This window comes from Babylonia areolata, chromosome 9 (assembly GCF_041734735.1).
Source record: "Babylonia areolata isolate BAREFJ2019XMU chromosome 9, ASM4173473v1, whole genome shotgun sequence".
In the NCBI taxonomy this organism is placed as follows: domain Eukaryota; kingdom Metazoa; phylum Mollusca; class Gastropoda; order Neogastropoda; family Buccinidae; genus Babylonia; species Babylonia areolata.
In genome coordinates this window covers 20,737,953-20,747,904 of record NC_134884.1, presented here as the reverse complement: position 1 = coordinate 20,747,904, position 9,952 = coordinate 20,737,953, and the positions used below count along the sequence as shown (strand labels likewise).

General features: G+C 49.7%; 1 protein-coding gene across 1 annotated transcript in view; it reads right to left on the bottom strand.

Moving 5' to 3' along the window:
• The window catches only part of LOC143286127 (uncharacterized), a 42,662-nt gene extending 37,851 nt beyond the window's left edge, over positions 1-4,811 (bottom strand). Inside the window, exon 1 of the mRNA XM_076593720.1 lies at positions 1,265-4,811. Coding sequence (XP_076449835.1) covers positions 2,130-4,067 — 1,938 coding nt within the window. The 5' untranslated portion in view covers positions 4,068-4,811 and the 3' untranslated portion in view covers positions 1,265-2,129. The remainder of the gene's footprint in view (positions 1-1,264) is intronic.
• Between the last annotated feature and the right edge of the window lie 5,141 nt (positions 4,812-9,952).

Here is a 9,952-nt window from a genome sequence, read left to right as displayed (position 1 = left end):
CATATGAATATCGAAAAAAAAATTTTGATAATGTTAAACGACTGATAGTGTTTCCTTAAAAAAAAAAAGTTAAAATATATTTTTTTTAAAGAATGAAAGAAGAATATTTAATTTTTCATTCATTTATTTAGTTAGTTATTCACCTAGATATGCAGCTGGGTTTTTTTTCATATTTCTTTCGGTTGGGATTGTTTGTTCGCTTCTTTGCTGATTGTTGTTATTGTTGTTGTTTTGTCCCTGAGGGCTGGATGTTAAAAAAAAAAAACCCACAAAAAACAGCTATGCAAACTAGCTTCATAAAATAAAAATTCGTTTTGTTTCTCTCCGCAGGGAAAAAAAAAAAAAAAAAAAAAAATTATAATAATAATATAACCATAGCGAAATATCTCGCAGTGTACGACCTGTGTGCGTTTCTAAGAATGATTTCCTGTCGGCTTCAGTCAGCGACAACCTCCTTCCCTTCCTCCTCCCTCCGGCCGTCTCCCCGGCATCCACACTCTTTGCAGCTTCCCTCCCCCCCCCCCCCCCCGAGCCCCCCCGTGCCACCCTCCTCCTTCCCCCAACCCCCCCACCCCACCCCCCTCTCATGAATGCTGTTTCTGCTAACCGAATCTGTTGTGTTCGTGAGGGAATTCGTAAAAAAAAAAGACGCAGTTTAGTTCGACTCTCTTTCATTATTCCCGGTCAAGCGACGTTGTGGGTTGTTTTGAGATGACGGAGAGGGGGGAGAAGGAGAGGTGGGGGGTGGGGGGGGAATCAGAACTGCATGTCTTACTTTGTATTATCGTTCTCTACTGCAATAAACTATTCAGCGTTGAGAGAGAGAGAGAGAGAGAGAGAGAGAGAGAGAGAGAGAGAGAGAAGGAAGAAAACGAACTGTTCTCATCTGAAGTGCAATGTAAACAGGGAAAAAAATTAATTTAAATCATTTCCTTCGGGCATGTCTAGCTACACACACACAGAGTAACACACACACACTGTCACATACACACGCAGTCACACACGCAGTCACACACACACATACACACAAGACGCTCACAAACATACACTTAGACGCTCACTCACACACACACACACACACACACACACACACACACACACATATACACACGCGCGCGCGCGCGCAGGCAAGCACGCACACAAACGCATAAACAATGACGCTCACAAGACGCTCACACAGAGAGAGAGAGAGAGGGGTGGGGGGAGAGAAACACAGACACACACACACACACACACACACACACACACACAGATATCCACATACTATATTCCCATTGGTACGCTGATGCGGAAATCCGTCCGCCGTGGATCAGTGGGGACGGACCTGCCGGAACCACCAAGCAGACTTGGACACCTCCATCTCTCCCCTCTCTCCCCTCACCTCCAGCCACACTGAGAGCCTGTCCGCTGTCCGAAACCCCCACATACCTCGTCCTGGCCACATCCTAGCCGCTCGTCGGGCGCCACTTGAAGCACCACCACCATCACCATCAATCACCACCACCACCACCACACCCCGGCTCCTCCTCTGGTGAAAGAAATCGACACACTTGGGAGAGAGTTGAGTCTGGCAGTCCACGAATCCAATAACCTCAACACATAATAAACGTCTTTTTTTTTTCCCTGGCTTCATCTCAACACACCAACAAAACAACCCGAAAGACGAAAAATAGAAGCGTTGCGAACAGTTTTCAACACAAGCTAAAGTACAAGATCTCTTGAGAAACACGCCTAAAAAAAAAAAAAAAAAAAAAAAAAAAAAAGGGTACGTCGAAATATGATGTCAACACTACAAGTTGATTTCTTTTTCTCTCCCTCCCTCTCTCTCTCGAACGAAACCTATGTGTCGCTCCAATACTACAGAACAAAAAAAGCCTGATGACGAAGACAGGAAGGAGCAGTAGTAGTACATAGTAAACGTGTTCGTGACTTGGACAACCCCACTTTCATTTTTTCATTTAGTAATACAGAATCAAACAGCACACAACTTTCTAACCCCATCGGTCGGTTCGTGCACAAACAAGTCAGTAAAACCTCACGCACACTCCCTGTTCTCGTCCCCCCCACCCCACCCCATCCCTCTCTCCGTGGACAGGTGAGTCCGGCCAGCAAGCCCCCCCAGGGGCCTGTCACAGGAAGTGCATCCAGGCGTTCTCCGCTTCCGTGGGCACCGTCTTGGCATAGCACTCGAACACGTAGTTCATGCCGTAGTTGTTGTCCCAGTATTCCGCGCCGTTGCTGGAGTAGGAGATGGCGCACTCCAGCCGGGACCCGGGAACAAAGTCCGGAGGAGGGACGAGGGTGAAGGAGAAGCGGTCGGTGGGGCCGTCGTTGGAGTTGACCATGTAGGAGGCGGCGATGTCGTGGAAGGAGGCCCAGCCGTTGGTGGTGAAGCGCACGCGCACGGCCTTGTGGAAGGACAGGTTGGCCACGCGCACCACGCCCGTGATGGCGCCCGTGACGATAAGCGCGTTCTCCAGCACCACCTTGTCGGCCAGAACCCGCTCCCTGAAGCGCGGGTCGGCGCCGGGCTGGGTGAAGGTCTCGGAGATGTAGCGGGAGCCCATGTTCTTGCGGTCCTCGCTCAGCCCCGCCTGCAGGTCCTTCATGGCCGACGGCGGGATCTTGGGCGGCGACTCCAGGTTGAGCACGTGCCGCACCGACTCCAGGTCCAGCCCCATGGCGTCCGCGAAACGCACCACCTTCTTCCTCCGCGGGGTGCCCGGCGGGGTCTTGGTGGACTTGAGCGACGTGGACTTGCGCAGCTCGGTGCGGGTGAAGTTGAACTCCCGATCCTCGTACAGCGGGCTGTCCGGGGACAGCAGGTCTCGGTAGGAGGAGGTCAGGGCGGGCCGCTCCCCGCCGCCGTCTGCCTGCTGGCTCAGGGCCATGTCGTTCAGCTGGATCTCCAGAGGCGTCACCGTGTTCCGCAACACAGCCTCGGGGGACGCGCGGGACTGATCGTCCTCCCCACTGAGCGTCACAACAGCGTCCTCTGCGCTCCCTGCCCCGGACTCCGGTCCCGCTGCTGCACAATCCCCGGCCTGACCACCCCCCTCGCCGCTCTCGGCGTGTGTCGCCGCGCAGTCCCCGTCCCCGCTCTCCCCGTCATTGGCGTGGGGGAGGGGGAGGGTGACCCCGTTCTCCTCCTCACCGTGCTCCGCGGGGCGGGAGGAAGAGTGGTGGTCCTGGGGGGATGATGATGAGGAAGGTGCCTGGAAGTCTATGGCAGCCTGCAGCACGGCCTCCTCAAGCGACACCTTCAGCACGTGCTCGTCCTCCATGTCGTCCACCTCCACGGGGCTGTAGTACATGGAGTCCCCCGACACGTACGTGTCGTCGCTGGCCTCGCTCAGCGTGCACTTGCCGCCCGGCCCCGCGCCCAGCCCGTCCAGGTCGTCCATCATGTTGACGAAGATGCCCTCCTCGCTCACCAGGTCAGAGTCAGGGGACTCCGCCGTCTGCCCAACGTAGCGCTCGAAGCCCGACTGCCGCTCGGGGTTCTTGTCGCGCTCGATGGTGACTGTCAGGTGGGGGAGGAGGGGGGAGGACGCGGACACGGGGGTGGGGGAGGGGAGGGCCAGGGCAGTGTCGCCGCTGACGTCATAGCTGTCGGGCCCTCCCCGGAACACGGCCGGGTCCTCGGAACAGGTGACGGGGCGCGCCATGGCACGTGCTCCCAGCAGGTGCTCGCTGTCGCTGCCCTCCACGTCGTCTTCGTCCTCCTCCTCCTTCTCTCTCGCTCTCTCTTTCTCTTCTTTCTCCTCCTCTCTCGGTCTCTCTACTACTCCTCCTTCTGCTCCTCCTTCTGCTCCTGTCTCCTCCTCTGTGAATCCTCCTCTCTCAGCCTCGGCACAAGCGGCGGCTCCCGCCTTCAGGTATTGCTCCTGCACATCCGCCTGCAACAACTGTTTCTCTAACTTGGCGTTGTGCACGAACGCCGAACTGACGCTGTAGCGATCCAGGTAGCTCTCGCCCGCGTACGACAGGTTGCGGGGCAAGTAGATCAACACATCCTCCTCGTTCTCACAGTCCGTTTTGGAACAGGAGCAGGGACAGAAGTACATGCTTACCTGCAGCACAGTCCTCGCGCACACCGCGAACAGAGCTCACCACTACTACTGTCGGATAAGAGACGGAGAACAACCACAACGACGACGACGACAACAACAACAACGACGACCGCTGCGGCAAGCCCGACGCCATGGCAGGAAGACTGAGGAGTGTTGCAGTGGCGAAGCTGTGCCGAGTGGTGCCGTCTTATTATATGCCCACAACATGGTGAAGAGGGTGGTGGTGGGTGGGTGGGTGGGTGGAAGGGGTGAGGGGAAGAAGGAGTAGTGGTAGTAGCAGCGTTGGCGGGTAGCTGTGGTGGTGGTGGTGAGAAGAAAACAACACGGTGTTTACACACCTCTCACTCGCACACAACCAGCGCTGGAAGCTTCTCTACTTTTCGAGCACACATTCGCTGTCTGAGCCAAGTGTTGCTGGTGTTGGGTTTTTTTCTTTTTTGTTTACCTGCTTCACCTTTTCTTCTTTTTTTTTCCCCCCTAGCACGAACAATCCCAGTTCACAGATATTTATAGCAGTGTGCTGCTTCCTTTCTCAGCGGCCGAGTGGAACGCAGTGGGGGCCTCTCTCTCTCCTCTTTGCAAAGTCAGCTCCACCACGCACACACAGCCCGTCATTGACACACACAACACACACACACACACAGCGTTCACCCAAACGTCCTAGACCTTCCCTCTGGCCGTCATTGCCGGCTCAAGGTCGTTCCCCGACACGGAGAGTAGAGCGGGTTTTTCACTGAAAGCGGCCACGGCAGACGGTCAGGACCCTTGAACGGACATCCGACACTTTTCCGTTTCACGTGGGAAAGCTTGGAGGCGCCAGGAGGGTGCAGAAGCCGCACAATGCACATCAACACCAGCAGCAATGTCAGCGAAGGTGACGAGCCAATGACCGTCCTCATGACGTCATCGGGCCTCGGGACGGAAACATAACCTTTGACCTTGAACTGCTGGCAGTATTGCTCTCGTGTTGCGCGAGGCAGGAATGTAAACAGCACGAGCCACGTGTGTGGACGTCTGTGTGCAGCGCGCGTGCACGACACCTTTTTTTTTTTTTTTTGCTCTCTCTCTCTCTCTCTCTCTCTCTCTCAGTTTTGTGCTTGGTTGGAAAACCAGGTCGCGCTCGCGCTTTGAAGTCGGTATAGGTTTGGAGTGCAGTATGTCAAGGAGAAGGTAAACATAAACAAAACGATACATCAATGTCTGTCATAGTGAGACCAGTCGTACACATCAGTGCCGGCGGTGTGTTTGAAGTGCAAGATTTGAATTCTCCACACTGTTGCTGCTGCTAACAATAGTCACACGAGCTGAACGTCGTACCTAACAAGTCAATAATAACTTGTGATTATTTTGATGCAGCGCCCTTCCATGTAAAAAAAAAAAAAAAAAAAAAAAAATGCTCACATGAATTACAAATCAATGTGTCGTAAAACATGCATTTAAACACCGTAAAAAAAATGTTTACCACGGACACGCTGACACACAGACACACAAACAAACGAACACCTGGAAATTACACTTTGTTTATATAAGTGAGTAAAAAAAAAATGACAGCTTCTATTCATGACCCCTGGACAAACACCCGGCAAAACAAATAATGCTAAGTAATCTATGCCCGAAATCTGTGCCCGTAATCTATTCCCGTTCACTTCACACACGAAAACATGACGCACAACGTCACACTCAAAACACATCAGACAACACAATACGTAAGTGGTAGAATCTCATAATCACTGACAGTACTTGGCACCAATAGCACAAAGTTATATAGTTTGTAGTAAACTATTGTTGGGGGTGTTGTTGTAGTTGTCACAATTACGTACTATAGAATGACACAGTTAGTTTCTGTTGCTGTTAACAGCGGTCACATAATTTGCTGTAGCATGTAAGTTTGTTGTATTATTGTTGTTGATTTCGTTAACAGTGTAATTGTCACATGTTGTGTGGTACAAAACGAATTAGTTTGTTGTGTTCTGCTACTGCTATTGTTCTTACCGTTCTTGTCAGTTAACAGGAAAGTCACATGTTTTGCTGTAGTTGTTTTTGTTTTTTTTTATTCAGACATGTGATCAGCCGGGTTCGCCAGAGAAAGCGTGTGCCAAGACCCACGCAAAAGGTGAGAATAGATCAATGGCCCTAAAAGGAAAGTGACAAAGTCAACATTCACAACGGGAACTGAAAACAGGTCTTTGAACTCTTCTCAGCGTGAGCGGACGTGCTGTACAGTGTGTGTGTGTGTGTGTGTGTGTGTGTGTGACAACAGTTTACCGTCATCACATCAACTGTGGTACTTATAGTTCTTCCCCCCCCCCCACCTCCCCCTCTCTACTCTGTGTGACTGTGTGCGTGCGTGCGTGCATGTGTCACTATGTGTGTGTGTGTGTGTGTGTGACTGTGTGTGTGTGCGTGTGCGTGTGTGTATGTGTCACTCTGTGTGTGTGTGTGTGTGTGTGTGTGTGTGTGTGTGTGTGAAGGCCCTCTCAGGATTTGGCACAAACAGCGAAAGTCTTGACCAAGTCCACCCTACAATGTTGAGTGTGGCAGGTTTACGATCGTTCTTAAAAAAAAAAAAAAAAAAAAAAAAATCACGACCACTGTGACTAACCCCAGCTTGTAAAGGTGAACGTGATGGTGATCGTGTGTGACAGGGGGTGGTTGGGGTGGTGGGTGAGAGTGAGTGTCGTTGGTGGTGGTGGTAGTGGTTGGTTGGAGTGAGAGTGTGAGAATGGGTAATCATTTTTAATTCCCTTTTCGATACTGTCTGTACAGCCGGTGACTGAACGCACTTTGCTATTGTCTGATGCAGTTTTACCTGGCCTTCACGGATCAGTTAACACACACGCCGCGCACACGCATACACACACACATACACACGGACACACAGCACACGCACATACATGTACGCAAGCACGCACACAAACACAAACACACCTCATACAAACACACACACACACACACACACACACACACACACACACACACACACACACAGGCATGTCTCAGGACAGACATTTTCCACAGGTCGAAAAGCAAAGGAACCAAGAGAGAGAGAGAGAGAGAGAGGAGGCAGATAGATGGGGGTGGGGGGGGGTGGGGGGGGGTGGTAGTGGTGGTTAGGAAGGGGGGAGGGGAGGCTAACAGAACAATCAGCAGTCCCCAGAATGAAGTGGACTGGATCATTAACACACACACTGATCATTGGAAGGCGACCATATATCACTCTGTGTGTGTGTGTGTGTGTGTGTGTTGCGCGCGCGCGCGCGAGCGAGGGGGAAGGGGGGATCTGATTTCCAACTCCCCCTTTCCCCCTCACTCCTGTTTCCCTCTTCCCATTCCCTAAACATCTCTCTCTCTCTCTCTCTCTCTCTCTCTCTCTCTCTCTCTCTCTTAAATTAAATTCTGCATGGTCTGACAGAACTCTTGAACTTTGTGCCACACACTCACAATCCCGCATTAGCGCGCGCACACACACAAACACACACACACACATACACAGACACACACTCACACACACACACACCACATGAATACACATAATTCTATGCACCCACGAGCTCTCTAGCTTTCTCTCTCTCTCTCACACACACACACACACACACACACAGAGGATAGCCATAGGAACGCTTGCACGCATACACACCCACACGCCCACATTCATAGATGACATTAAATTTAATCAATCCCCTGACACTCAAAGAACATTATCACTACATCAGCCTTCTTCTGTCAGTATAATAAAGAATGGAATGTAATAGACATTTCTGTGTGAAAATTAGATTCAGTGTCTGCCGGTGTTTCCGTTCAAATCAATATTGGTTTAAACTTTTTGGAAAGAAAAATCAACCTTCACCTTGACTAAACAATAGATTCAGTAAGGAATTTCAGGGTTTATAAAACACCAGAATTACACAAACAGCCGTCTGGTTTTTGCAAAGCTTTCAAGCAGAATTTCGGTGTCGGTATGGCAGCACGTTGCTGTCAGTGTCGATATGGCAACACGTTGCTGTCAGTGTCGGTATGTCAGCACTCAGCTGTCAGTGTCGGTATGGCAGCACACAGCTGTCAGTGTCGGTATGGCAGCACACAGCTGTCAGTGTCGGTATGGCAGCACGTTGCTGTCAGTGTCGGTATGGCAGCACGCAGCTGTCAGTGTCGGTATGGCAGCACGTTGCTGTCAGTGTCAGTATGGCAGCACGCAGCTGTCAGTGTCGGTATGGCAGCACGCAGCTGTCAGTGTAGGTATGGTCGCACGCAGCTGTCAGAATCACGTGCTAGACGGCCGGTTTCGCGGTGTGCCGTGCCCTGTGTGGATCAATAGAAGCTGTCAGCTGACACTGTGGTTGGTTGTCAGCAGTCTGCTTTATTTTTTGCTGACTTGGGTTTTTGTGTCTCTGTCGTGATCCTTGTTCCGCCCTACCGCCGTCCGTCTTTCTCTCGCTCACTGCATGATGTTGTTTCTGTATCTAGATGCCTGTCTGTCCGTGGGTCGCTCTGTCTCTTTCTCTCTGTTTCTACGTTTGTGTCAGTCAGTCAGTCAGTCTCTCTCTCTCTCTCTATGTTTCTACGTTTGTCAGTCAATCTCTGTGTGTGTGTGTGTTTTGTAGGTACGAGTGCATATAAGTGTGCGGGTGTGTAAGTGAGTGTATATTATGTACATGTGTTTGCGGTTTCTCTTTTCTTCTACTAGTGCTGCAGCTGCTGCTGCTGCTTCTTCGTCTACTTTCTTTCTTTCCTTCTCCTCCTCCTCCTCCTCCTCCTCCTTCTTCTCCTCCTCCTCCTTCTCCTCCCCCCCCTCCTCCTCCTCCTCCTCCTCCTTCTTCTCCTCCTCCTCCTACTTCTTCTTCGTCTCCTCCTCTTTCTCCTCCTTCTCCTCCTTTTTGACTCAATTGTGTAAACAAAGTGAGTCTATGTTTTATCCAGGTGTTCGGTTGTGTGTGTGTGTGTGTGTGTGGCCATGGTAAACTTTAACATTGACATTTTCTCTGCAAATATTTTGTCAGTTGACACCAAATTAGGCATAAAAATAGGAAAAATTCAGTTTTTTTCCAGTCATCTTGTTTAAAACAATATTGTACCTCTGGGATGGGCACAAAAAAATAAAAAAGAAGCCAGATTATATGCAAACTGCATTTACTGTTATATTTATATTTTTTGTATTCTCTAAACTTGGCACTTTGATCTGGTATTCTGTCACAACAACAAGAGCAGTCATTATTATCATTTTTTGTTCAAACAGGAACTTCTTTTGCTAAGCATGGAAGTTTTATTTATTTGCAAACGTTTTGGTGCAGATAGTAAAGAAGGGAAATTACTCTGTAATTAATGCTAGGGGACTTAATTTGCTTTAAACTGATCTTTCTCATCTTAAACATTACATTTTGAAATTATACCCAATACATAAAAAGCTTGTGTGTTTTTTTCTCAATGTACAGGGCTTTCACTATGTTCATTCGCCCAAGTGGTCTTTTTCGGAAAATACTGAAATCAATATGGCGAGTGGACTTTACAGATCTACTGGCTGAGCCCTGAAGGTCATGGGCAAATATCAATTGCATACACATATTTATACACATTCAAAGCGCGTGCTCATATTCTTCGCGAACGCGAACGACGCCATTTTGTTTCAAGTTGTTAACCTGCCCGTTCAGTCCTATATTCAAAGGACAATACACGATAACATGTGATGGAAAGTTGGAGAAGGAGACCGTTAAATATTTATTCAGAGAAAGATTTGTGAACGCCTCATCGCTTACTGGATTATGCCCCAAACTGCCATAAAAAATATCCACAGAATCAGTCGGAATTCACAGTTAAAAATTGTAAACCACGTGAGTTAATAGCTTTGAATTGATCACGATGAAACGAAAAAATTTCCAGTTTTG